Source organism: Balaenoptera physalus (assembly GCF_965194825.1).
Source record: "Balaenoptera physalus genome assembly, chromosome: 2".
NCBI classification, from domain to species: Eukaryota; Metazoa; Chordata; class Mammalia; order Artiodactyla; family Balaenopteridae; genus Balaenoptera; species Balaenoptera physalus.
Window position 1 is genome coordinate 13,484,218 of NC_138883.1, and position 13,514 is coordinate 13,497,731.

Sequence of the window (13,514 nt, forward strand, 5' to 3'; positions counted from 1 at the left end):
TCCTAAATCAACATATATTTTGGAGACATGAAAATGTGCCTTTGTACTAACATTTTCATAATAAAATAGCTTTCACTTTGACTTTTAAGTGGCAGAGTATATTATTTTCAAGCTAAAAGTTTAATCCCTTTCGCATTGATGTAGCATTTTAAGATCTGACTATATATCTTTTGGTAGATATTTATGTGGTATTCATATTCTGCAAAGGCAAGATAATTTCTAGGTGAGAATCAAACAAATTTAGAAGCTGGCTGACATTCTTAGTAAGCTGCTTTGTATTTTTCAAACTGGTCCCCATATTCTTGAAAGATGAGAAATTTTATCAAATTAGTTTCTGGCAGAACTTGAGACAAGGATAAATGTGGTTTGAATGACTAATTCCTGCCACTTCTGACCATGCACACCCAACTACACTTTGAGAATTGGGAGAGGAGTGAAGAGGGGTGTGCCACGTCTCCTCCATTTCAAGATCTAAGAACAAGGAAGTCCTTAGCCGGTCTTAGTATAGAAGACACTGAAGTCATTTCCAAAGTCTTGTAGGCTCTGGGAGGATAGGCCAGGTGTGCTTCATCCACTGCTCTGTATGTAGCACAGTGCCTTGTGCTGTGGAAGAGTTCAGGGGTCATTTGCTGAGACTTCTCCCAAGTACCCGGTCCATGAACCCCAGCTATGACTTCAGTTGTGGTGAAGGCTTACATTGAATTATATTCACATTTTAATTCCATCACAAATTCAGGATTAGGCATTTTGTATAATAGGAAATTTAAGAAAACTTTCAGTTAATTTTTTTGCTTCTTTCCTACCACTTCATTCATTTTTAACTTTTGAATGGGGGCCTAGAAGATTTTTCTTCTTTGTATCAGTGAAGCATTCTATGATTTATATTATTTCACTTCAAATAATATTAAAAAGCAAATGGTGTTCCAGAACTGGGGAATAATTTAATGATCAAAAAGGCATAACAGATTTTGTTAGGATGTCTAAAGACAATATAATCAGATTCAATTACTGTGGGTACTAGCTTGATGTACTAATAAAAATGGTGATTTGCCCATCAGTACAGTTAGATTTTTTTAAACAAGTGATAAATACAAAAGTAATCAGTAAAACCTTAGTGATTGACACGGCTTGGCAAATGATTCAAAATAACAATGTTTTCTGAATAATAGAGGGTAATATCCATAAGCATCAAAAATGTTCAAGTATTAACTGTTTTGGAAAAAAATATTTCTGAAACGTATGTCTCCACCATGTATTCTTTAATAGGCTTTACTAGATATTATGTATAACTATTTTATTTATGACTTCATTCAATGGACGAATATTTACCAAAGCATCTACTACATGAGAGAGTCATGAATAAGGTAGACGCAGAGTTGCTGGCCTCATGGGATTATGGTCTAATGTGGGTGAAGACATTGAACTAATATTGCAGAGCTGATAAGTGCCAGGAAAGAAAAGTAAATGCTAGAAGAAAATATAATAATTTCCATCTTCTGTTTGGTGGCATCTCTAAATGAGGATTAGATGCCTGAGAGCCAGGTTGGAAGGGAGGTTGGTGGAGGAGGTCAAAGACAGACACAAGCAGAAGGGAAAGCATAGAAAAGAAGAGGCATGGTCCCATTGAAAATGTTCCACATGACCTTGTACAAATTGATGTGATACAGAAAAGTATAAAGCAGAGAGCAACAGTACGCTGACATCCAGGTCCCAGACCCACCCCGTCAGACCTTTCTGTATCTGAATCCAATGTAAATAGATAGAAAGGTAATATTGCATAAATGCATCACCAAGTCCCATGACATTTTAACGAGAAACTAATGAAGTGTTTGTATCTTGCAGAATTTATTGTTCACTGATGAAAATGACAATTTGGAAATTAAAGTAATTGATTTCGGGTTTGCACGCTTAAAGCCACCCGATAATCAGCCTCTGAAGACGCCGTGCTTCACTCTTCACTACGCCGCCCCAGAGCTCTTGAATCACAATGGCTACGATGAGTCCTGTGACCTCTGGAGCTTGGGTGTCATTTTGGTGAGTTCATATGTCAGGCCGTTAAACACAGTCAGTTCTCTGATGTCCTCTGTATATCTCTGTCTTTGTTGTTTTTCTTAAATTTGTGAGAAAATTGGCAAATTGGTTTTTCTTTTCAGTAAAAGGCCTGACTGAAGACTATTTCCCTTTCTTAAAATTTACATTGGAGAAAATGTAGGAATTTTTATTTTGGTTTATTTTGGAATATTTAAGGCAACTGTGTTTAATGTGAACTACAGTTATGTATATATTTATTTTTAAAGAAGCAGTAGTATATTTTCATAAGATATGCATGTTAGATATAATGTGAAAATAGCTAAGTGACTCATTAATAGACTAATATTTTAAAATATATTCTCTGAGGTTTTCAGGCTAAAAGGTAATTAAGGAATATCACTTAGGATAAATTAACAAATTAATAGAAAAAATTAAAAATATTTATAGTAACTTATAGTAATCGTGGTGAGCATGCTTTTCACAAAATCTCCTTGGATGCCGGGATCAGAAACAGAACATTAAGCTAGAAAAATCTCGGCATGTTTTTTTCTCAAAATTGCTTTACTTTTTCTGCATATAATCTGTAATGCATAATCATAGGGAGAAGTTTTCAGACAACAGAGAAAGATATAAGGAACAAAGTGAGATCACTCGTAATCTCATCATACAGAGATAATATTGTGTAAGCTCTTACTCTCCTCCCATCCCTACCCCCTATTATGTATGCTTTATATCTTTCTACAGATTTCTCTATATATTTATATATATATTCAGGTTTTTTTAACAAATGAGATTATGTTATATATGTAGTTTGATGTCTCATTATTTCCTTAGAATAGATTCCTAGGAGAAGGATATATAGATCTTTATTTTGACATATATTTCCTTCTAGAAGGTTTATCAGATCATGTTCTCATCAACTGTATGTGAATACATAGGATACTATCAATTTCAATTTTAAATTATTTCCTACTGTTGTTATAATTTGCATGCATTTCCTTGATGAGTATTCAGTTTGAGCATCTTCTCATGTATTTGAACATTTTTATTTTCTCTATTATGAATTGCTGTTTATGAGCTTTGCCCACTTTCCTATGGGGAAATTTTTCTTATGGAAACTTAAAGGTCTATTAAGGATTTTAATCCTTTGTCTGCCATTAATATTGGAAATGTTTTTTCTGGTTTTTCATGTCTTTGAAAACTTTGTTTGTAGTAATATGGGGTTTTAATTTTGTTTTTTGAGAGGCTTAAATAGAGAAGTTTTTTTATTTTTATGTTGTAATATATGTTAGTCTTTTCCTTTATGGTATCTGGCTTTGATGTCAGATTGTCACTCCACCCCAACCCAAGATTATAAAAATATTCTCTTAAATTTCCCTTTAGAATTATGTTTTATTTTTATACTTATGCACTCCATCTGGGATTTATTTTGGTGTCAGTTTGTTTTCCCCCAATGGCAGCCAGTTGTCCTTGCAGGATGGTTCTTTTATTTTTAAGCTTTATATGGTTTTTATTTCAGCAGTTTTAAGTCATTATTTATAATTTTCAAATGAAATTACATATTTATGAATATGATTTTTAAATTAAAATAAAAAACGAATTTCTGTAGATTTGAGAGTTTTGTTTGACTTAAACTGATTACAGTAGCACTCTCCTAAAAAATTCATCTAAATAAAAAAGAGCCTTTCTTTTTTAGCAATAATATGTTTACCCCTTGTAAAAGAGCCCTTACTTAAATACAGGCCAAATATAATTACCATGCTTTTTAAGGTTTTAAAAGACAGTCTTAGACATGCAGACAGGTATTTTAGAGCCTCCAAATGCCCTGTCTATGGAAATAACTTTGTATAATGGCATGGAGAGAAGCCAGGCTTCTCTCTAGATCTAATTGTCAAGTTTTAAACGGGAACAGGGGACAAAGAACAGATTAAATGATACCACAAGAGTACAATCACAACGTCCAGACTGCGGGAAGTTCTACAGGACAAACAACCGAGTTTCTCCAGCAAATAAATTATGAGAAAAAAATAGCCTGGGAACCTATAGATTAAAAGACACTTAAGAAACAATGTTTGCATCTTACTTGAATTCTGATTCAAACAAATTCTAATTTCAAATCTATTTATTAAATTCAAACTCTAAATCTAAGTCATACAGTTATATTTATATAATGTATATAACACAATTGGAGAAATTTGAATATTGACTGGATATTGGATGATACAAAGGAATTACTGCTAATTGTTTTAGGTGTGATAATAGGTTGTGGTTGTGGTTTTTAAAAATCCTTGCTTTTAGAGACACGAAATACAGATGAAAAGCGTAGTTAGCACCTGCATTAAACTGTCCAAAAAAAAAAAAATAGGAATGCTTTGCAAACTTTTCCATATAAATGAGTGCATATCTCCAGAGGATCTAGATACAAAGCCTGAGCTATCCCATAGTAAGCACAAAATTTTTTTGGGGGGGTCATCTGGTTTGCCTTAGAAATCTATGGCCCTTTTACATGTTGCATCTAATACACATGAATATGGATACTTTAATATGAAAATAATTTATGTTACCCCCATTGGGTAAAACAAATACTTCACGAAGATGAATCACGTCATATCATGCAGCTTTGATTACAACTCAGTCTACCTCATGCATGTGCAGTTCACTGGAAATTCACAGGACTTTAATTAAAATAGAGTTTACACAGTGTCTTAAGTCTGCTTGGGGCCACCATAATGAAATACTGCAGACTGGGTGACTTAAACAACATAAATTTATTTCACAGTCTGGAGGCTGGGAGGTCCAATATCAAGGTGCCAGAAGGTTGGTATCTGGTGAGGGCTTTCCCCTTTGGTTGCAAACAGCCATCTGTTCACTGCGTCCTCACATGGCCTTTCTTCAGTGCATGCACTTAGAGAGAGAGAGAGAGAGAGCCAGCTCCCTGGTGTCTCTTTTTGTAAGGACACTAATCCTATTGGATGAGGACCCCACCCTCATGACCTCATTACCTTTACCTCCATAAAGGTCCTACCTGCAAATACACTCACATTGGGGGTTGGCTCTTCGGCATATGAATTTTAAGGCACACAGTGATTCAGAGCTTAAAAGACAGTATTTAGAAAATCCACAAGATGGAATATAATAACATTTAAAACATATTTCTTTCAAGTGTTTTATTCAGGATTTCTTATTTTTTCACTTTCTTCCCAAAATTTTATTGTGAAAACTTCAGACCTAGAGAAAATTTGGGAGAATAACACTGTGAACATTTAAACATGTTGCCACATTTACTTTTCCTTTCTCCCTAATTCCCTCTTGTGTGTGTATACATACATATATATACACGTATATAGAGAGAGATGTATGTCTTTATGTATATAGATACTTTCTTATCACACCATTTGCAAACAGTTTGCAGACACAGAATTATTCTTAACAGAAGTTGATTCCTGGATAATCAACTAAATTGTAAGATCTTGGAGTTGAGAGGAGCCCTAAGGTTTGTTTAATTCTAACTCTTCCAGAAAAGGGATCTTTTCTACAAAGTCCCCGTCACCAGTCTCCTTTAAAGATTTCCAAAGACGGAGAATTAATTTTTCCACGCAACAGCCTGTTGAATTATTACACATGAGAGCAAAAAAACTGTAATATGAAGGATATTTTCTTGTACTTAGCCACAAATGTATCTGTTAGGAAGTGGGGTAAGATAAGAAGCCGAGCAGATTTCGGAAAACTACTTGGCAGTATCTACCAAACGTACACAGACCAAATGACCCAGCAGTTCCAATCTCAGGGATATAGCCAACAGAAATGTGTATTTTTATGTACCAAAAGACACGTAGAAGAAGATATATAGCAGCATGTTTCAAAATGCCCCAAACTGGAAACAGGTCAAAATCTTCGTCAACAATAGAAAGATATTTTAGTCTGGGTTCCCCAGAAAGCAGAACCTGAAGTTAAAGCTTATGTTTTATCATGTACCTAAGGACCATAATCCCAGGGAGGCAGGGAAAGAGGGAGAGCAGAGGGTGCCCCACTGAGTTGCCACCTACTGTTACCAAGTAGAGCTGATCACTTGAGTTCATGGAACCAAGACCTCTAACTGAGCAGACCCTAAGGCTGCAGGAACAGGAAACGTGAATTCTATAAGTGGGTCGTGCACCCACAGAATCTACATATGGGGGACCCAGCAACAATGGATCAGCCATTGGTTCAGCACGGTCCTAAAGGACAGCACCCCAACCCCACAGGGTATTGTCCTGAGCTGGTGTCTTCACTGAGCTTTTCATGTTCTAACAGGCCAGCTGCACCCAAGTGAAAGAATGCCAACCCACCTGACAAGTAGGCCCAATTTCCTTTCTTCCTTCATCAGTTGATCATCAGGAGCCCCCCTCAGTGAGGCCATAGGTGTGAGTTAAGGAAGAAGCATTGGTGCAACAGAGAGAGGTGATGTGCACCTATGCATGTAATTTGCTGTGCCTTCTGGACCTCCTCGGGTTGATTCTGAGTGTGCCGTGTCCATAGTACAGCGACTGCTGCTGCAGCTTTACGAATCAGTGCATCTGTTGATCCCAGTACACAGTTTTGTTCGAGCTTCAAGGAGCCATTTCAGCTGACTACTCGTACTGGCTCCAGGTGTCCCTGCCAGGATGTTGAATCCTGAGTCTCAGACAAGTGTTTCCATGGCAATAATTTCTTCTCCGTCAGTCAGGTCTTATGTTCCACACACCCACTCCAGCTCAGCATCTTCAAGATCCATTCGCATTTGTGTCCCCTGATCCCTGCTGGGCCATTTTAGCTAGGGCCTGCAATTCCTTTGGCATGTACACATCCCCCTGTCAACATTAATACCATCTTTTGAGATGGTTAGAGTATCCCTTTTTTATTCTTCTTGTCTGAATACAGTTATCAAAATGGTTTTAAATCTTGATATCATACTAAGCCATTCCTCTTTATATACAAGTCTGAAATGTGTTGGTTGTTTCAGTGATTGAAGTCATGTAATCTTTTTTTTAATTTTATTTTATTATTATTTATTTATTATTTATTTTTGGCTGTGTTGGGTCTTCGTTTCTGTGCGAGGGCTTTCTCTAGTTGCGGCGAGCGGGGGCCACTCTTCATCGCGGTGCGCGGACCTCTCACTATCGCAGCCTGTCTTGTGGAGTACAGGCTCCAGACGCGCAGGCTCAGTAGCTGTGGCTCACGGGCCTAGTTGCTCCGCGGCATGTGGGATCTTCCCAGACCAGGGCTCGAACCCGTGTCCCCTGCATTGGCAGGCAGATTCTCAACCACTGCGCCACCAGGGAAGCCCCGTCATGTAATCTTTTAAACGCAGTAATGCTAAGTGTAATATCTAGGAAATTACGCTAAGTTGGTAATGAAATTACCAGAGTGGCTTTGATGGTGATTTTGGCAGACATTCTGTTTTGCTCCTTTTTTTTCTTGATAGTATACAATGTTGTCAGGGCAAGTTCCATTCCAATCTCATGACAAAAGTTTGACGTGCACCAGTGCGGTAGAAATCATGAAGAAAATTAAAAAGGGAGATTTCTCCTTTGAAGGAGAAGCCTGGAAGAATGTATCCCAAGAGGCTAAAGATTTGATCCAAGGTAAGAATCTAATGAAAAATTTCGTATTTTATATGATGTGTAGTGACTGAAGTGGAATCATACCCACGACATATATTCGTTTGTGAATTACTCAGGGAATCCCTGTGTGTTCTGAAAGGTTTCAGGCTACTCTGTTCAGCCTTATTTTCTTCTCAGAACACTCTCCCTCAGTAATCTTATCCACGTTCACTACGTGAACTAGCACTTGGATCCACCAGCATCTCAGTCTCACGCCTCCAAAATGAACCTCTTCCTTTTTACTCTCCTTTCCCCCAAGCATGTGCCTCCTCCTTTCCCCCTCTTTTTACATGGCCACGAAGCCAGATCACCAGGACAGGGCCCAGCATCACCCTAGATCCCCGCAACCCCCCTCACCTTCCGCAGCCAGGCACCCAGTACTGCGGGCGCAGCATCCCTCCCAGCCACCTCTCCTCCCCACTCACATGGCTGTCACCTTAGTTCTTGTCATCGTCTCTCTCCTAAAATCCACAACATGCTTTCAACTTGTCTCACTTCCTCTCACTTTACGTGGTTGTCATCCGTCGGCACAGTGACCTTCCTAATAGCCAAATGCGATCATGCCTCTTTTCTGTTAAAAATCCTTCAGAGAACCCCTGTGAGCCTCAGGTCAAACTCCAGAGTGCAGCCTTCACAATTCAAAGCCCTTCACAGCCTGGCCCTGCCTGCCTCGGCTTCCTGTCACCTTCGCTCCACCATTCTCAAACACTTGAATTCCTCAAATGTGCTGAGCGCTCGGATTCTGCTCGCCTTTACATGTGCTATTCCTAATCCCTGAAGAAGGGCACCCTTCTTCATCAAACCCACTACCGCTCATCCCCCAGGACTCATCCCCTGGGAGCCTTCCAGGGTGCCCGCACTCCCCAGGCTGAGCCTTTCCCCTGGGCCTGCCGTGCGCGTGGCTCGTGCTACAGCACTTGTCGTGTAATGTGATGAGACCTGGGTTTTGTCTGTGTGCCTCCCCACAGCTCTTCTCTGAGTGTCCATCTGCATACCTCCACACTCCCTAACTTGTAGAAGATGTTGGTACATGAATGAAGTAAATCTCGGTACTCTTTGTTTTGGGGGAGTTTGCCTGGTCACCAGTGGGAGTCCTTGTTTTAGGTGGTTATTTTCTCCTGATTGGAAAGCCAGCTAGCCTACAGCCTCCAGATATAGGCTACTGTGGGCTTTATTATTAGCATCCGGTATTCACTAGGGGATTTAAATGTACATGAAAATGTACGTAATTACCTTTGTAGGAGGTTGACGCCTTACAGAAACCATCATGTCTTGTGAACATAATTGAGATCTATGTCTGAGGTTGATTTTAAACTATGTTTGAAATGACAAATCCTAAAATAAAAATATCTTATTTATTCCCACAGGACTTCTCACAGTCGATCCAAATAAAAGGCTTAAAATGTCTGGCTTGAGATACAATGAATGGCTTCAAGATGGCAGTCAGCTATCCTCAAATCCTCTGATGACTCCAGACATTCTAGGGTCTTCAGGAGCTGCTGTGCACACCTGTGTGAAAGCAACCTTCCATGTAAGGCTCTGGGCTCTGCACTTGTAAGGCGGTTTGGAAAGGGATCAGATAGATGTTCTTACTCTATAATCTATGGCTAAGAGACACCCTCTTAGCAATACAGTTTTTAAAATGGGTTCTTTTAATTTTAGATATGCTTTTATAAATCCCTTCATGATATAAACACATTCATAAACAGAAAGTGCATGGGGACCAGAGTCACCGCTAACCCACAAAATATTTATTTGACATTTAGAATGAGTTTGTGAGATAAGGCAGTAGTCTGATATTTGAATAGTTGAAATTTTTGACTCGGTAAGGAAAACAATATGCATACTATTAGAACTTTAAAAAAATTTTTGTTTTATTGAAGTATAGTTGATTGACAATGTTGTGTTAATTTCTTCTGTACAGCAAAGCTATTCAGTTATACATATATATACACATTCGTTTTCATATTCTTTTCAATTATGGTTTATCACAGGATATTGAATCTAGTTCCCTGTGCTATACAGTAGGACCTTATTGTTTATCCATTCTATATATAATAGTTTGCATCTGTTAATCCCAAACTCCCCATACATCCCTCCCCCACCCCTTTTCCCCCTTGGCAACCACAAGTCTGTATTAGAACACTTTTTCTCTCAAATAAGCTAAATGACTGTCTGTAAAAACTGTAAATGGACATTAGGAACTAAGGCACATGTGAAGGTCCATTCATTCAAAAATCATTTTGTGCATAATATGTTCTAGAGACTGTGAGGGATAAGAAGTAAATTAATTGGTATTAAGTAAAGACTGTATACTTGAAAGGCTGAGACTGCATAGCAATAACTGTAGATTCTGCACATTCGTGCCAAGCAGATGCAAATACATTAAGGATAAGGAGCCAATGAGTTAGAGAGAAATAAAATTACTTCTGAAGGGATTATCTTGAGAAAGGAGACAGGATAGCATTTCCTCTTCAGCTGCAGAAATGGATTAAAATATTAATGAACTGGGATCTGGTGAGGTGTGAAGAGATGAACTGCAAGCATTTGAGGCAGGTGATCCAAACCTTCTCAGTGACATATGATGTAAGGTTGTCACTGCAGCAATGCCTAAGCTTGAAGCTAAGAAAAGTAAAGACAGGCTGCTGTGAGGAGGAAGCCAGGCTGAGGTTTATAGAGCTAATCTTCTCTGCATATATTGTGTCCAAGATGTGCCCAAATTGCATTGACGTGGGAGTGGAGATCAGGGGCTCTGTGTTGGGACTTTGTGGTTGGAATTTTAAATCTCAGACACAGAACTAGTCAAAGTAATGGAGAGAGGTGAGTTAGATTGCTGATATTCTTCAAGAATTTCCAGTCCGTCAGTGGTTTTTTTAACTGAGAGGTAGCCCTGCCCTCTTCAAAAGATTTATTAGAATTGTGACTCCTGGACGCCCTAACATGTGGATTTAAACAGAGCCCTCAGAAACCCTTTCCCATGAGCTTCTGTACCCTGCCCGGAGTTTTGGATACAGTGGTTTTAAGGACCATGTTCCCAGAACAACTTGAAGCTGTGGTTGCCAAGCTTGCCAAACGCAAGTTCTCTGTTAAGTCATGACTGCCAGGAAGACTTCAGTCCTTTTACCTTCACGGGGGTTCCCCTTGTTTTCTCCCCTAGGCCTTTAACAAATACAAGAGAGAGGGGTTTTGCCTTCAGAATGTTGATAAGGCCCCTTTGGCGAAGAGAAGGAAAATGAAGAAGACCAGCACCAGTACCGAGACGCGCAGCAGCTCCAGTGAAAGCTCTCACTCTTCTTCCTCCCATTCTCATGGCAAAAGGACACCCACAAAGACATTGCAGCCCAGCAATCCTGCCGACAGCAATAACCCAGAGACCCTCTTCCAGTTCTCAGACTGAGTAGCATAGGAACGGTAGCAGCGTAACGGATGCTGCATTGTCCCTTCAGCTCCCTCATCGTGCGCCTGCGGCCAGGCTCTGTGCTTTGAAAAACGTGTCCCGTCGGTCTCCTTGGAATCTGCCTCGCAGGGAATTTTTTCAGGAAAACCCGATTGGTTATCCTCATCCAAAAGCACTGGACAGAGAATGTTACTGTGAATAGACCACATGTCATACTGTTTAGTGACCTAGCATGGTGCCAACAGGACTGTTTCTGAAAGAGCAAAGATGTCTGTCAATTTAATTAGGGACTGGTGAGATTTGAGCTGCTGACAAAGTAAGTCACAGGTTCTTCAGATGTCTGCCAGCAAGAGTTCCTCGTACTGTGATGATACCTTTTGCTTCGCCTTGTGGGCATCGTGGGCTTTTAAGAGACTTGCACCCTTTGAACAGTGATGTATCAGCAAAAAAGGTCTGTTTTGAAAAAGAGTCTGTAATGAATTTTATGTGTGGCATAAACTTATTTCTTCAGAGAGGATTTTAACTTATTGTTTTTATTTTATGGTTACCTATGACGATAACCTGCTATTATTAATCTTTTTCTAAAAAGTAAAAAAAAAAGATATAAGAACTTCAGGTCCCACGCTCTATATCGGGGACCCATCTGAGATGCATGCTAAGCTACGTATGTTTTTAATTTTGCACTGCTCTTTCCTGGCAATTTGTTTTAATGGTTATTGCAAAATATTAAGGTACATGTCTCTGTTTTAAGTAATGTTGCACTTTATAAAAGAATATGAATAAAGCAAGCTATTTCATAAAGTGCACTCTTTAAAGCATATGTACTGTATTTTTGCCTTTTTTTCCCCCCCATTATCTACTTTAAATTTGCCCTCACATCCCCCTTCCACTTTGGATGCAACAAGTAGAAGGGGCCTTGTATAACGTAATCATTAGCCCCAGAGGCACTGATGTGAGGAACACCTAAAGGGAAATTCTATTAAACACTGTGCTTATTTGTACACTGTGCTGTGCTGCAGTGAGGCTTTTCCTCCTGTAGTCAGATATTATGTACATAATACTTTAGAATTATAACTATGACTTGTTTTGAAATTTTTCTGTTAAATTTAAATCCAGAAAGCATATTTTATAAACTTATGCAGAGCACTTTTATTGCTCAAAAGTTCTGAATTCATACCGAAAACAAGTGCTGTGTGCTGAAGACATTTCACTGAATGATTGCTGCATTTTAAAATATGATTAATTCATCCCCTATGCAAAAAAAGAAGTGATAGGATTTGTATGTTGTATTTTCTTTTAAAGCCATCACACGAAATGTCAGGACTGAGAAAAGCGATTTTTTGCGATGTTTACAGGAATCATGCTTAAAAAGGCCCAACATGTTTATTTTGTAGTTTTTGTTAATGATAACCTCTTGAGCATTAGTTTGGAATTGGGCATGATATTTATTTATTCCTTTCTTGAGATAATAGCAGCATTAATTTCAACCAGTTATGAATACTAAAAATATTGCACTCTATGTAATAGTATATTTATTACTGAACCAATGTATATATTAATAGCACAGGCAACAAAAATGGCAAATATTAAACTATTTTCAAAATGTATTATCCTGTTCACATTTTTGTCCACAATGATTATCGGAAATAACTTTTTATACTTTTCAGTGGCCCAAATGGCTACCTAATTCTCACTTGAGTCAATGAAAATTTTGTACTGCTAGCTTATGGTCGTTCTTAGTAATGACGGGAAATCTTAGGTGCATTATTACCAAACTCTGTAGCTAATTCACAGAATGTGACCCCATCAGGCACAGGGTTACAATAATCAAGAAAATGTCCATTTATATCTATAGTAAGGTTGACTATATCTAGAAATGCGTTAGTTAGCTCTTCAAGACATTTTTAAAACTGTGCATTCTAGTAGAAGATACTAGTAAAGTATAAACCAAAGGGACTTTGTTGCTAAGGGGAAATGATCCAGAAGAATGGTTGGTATACCCTAATGACTGATGGTGTAATTGATGCATTGTGAATATTGGAAATCAGTGGGTTTCACTTTCATTTATTTTCATTGCCTCTTCTTCTGGAGGACTTGACAGAAAATGAAATGGTAAAATGGCAGGCAGAGTAAAAGGAAGGAAAGAGAAGGCTAATTTATCAACTGGTGAGCCTCCTTGAATAATCTAGAATGGGCTTTTGAGAAGAGGTCAGAAAACACTCAGAGTAGTGCCCACTTATAGAATATCTTCATCCTCACTCTACTTATAAATACCAGAAAGATGCTGAGTTAGCAGCAGTTATGGTACATGCAGGCTGTCAGTGTCAGTGAATTGCACTTTAAAATTCACAAAGCTTTTGTTTAGTCACATCGAAAATAAACTAAAAAATAATTCATATGAAAATGTTAAATGAAAGGACTCTTTTTGGTATTAGGAGAAAAACAGAAGTAGGTTTAAGACAAAC

The 13,514-nt window shown here is 38.5% G+C and overlaps 1 protein-coding gene across 3 annotated transcripts in view; it reads left to right on the top strand.

Annotated features, from left to right (window-relative positions):
• The window catches only part of RPS6KA5 (ribosomal protein S6 kinase A5), a 183,614-nt gene extending 171,745 nt beyond the window's left edge, over positions 1–11,869 (top strand). For all 3 annotated transcript variants that reach the window (XM_082451268.1, XM_082451269.1, XM_082451270.1), the window contains 4 exons: positions 1,843–2,034; positions 7,475–7,634; positions 9,020–9,183; positions 10,810–11,869. In XM_082451268.1, the coding sequence (XP_082307394.1) occupies positions 1,843–2,034; positions 7,475–7,634; positions 9,020–9,183; positions 10,810–11,049 (756 nt within the window). In that variant the 3' untranslated portion in view covers positions 11,050–11,869. The remainder of the gene's footprint in view (positions 1–1,842; positions 2,035–7,474; positions 7,635–9,019; positions 9,184–10,809) is intronic.
• The last annotated feature ends 1,645 nt before the right edge of the window (positions 11,870–13,514 follow it).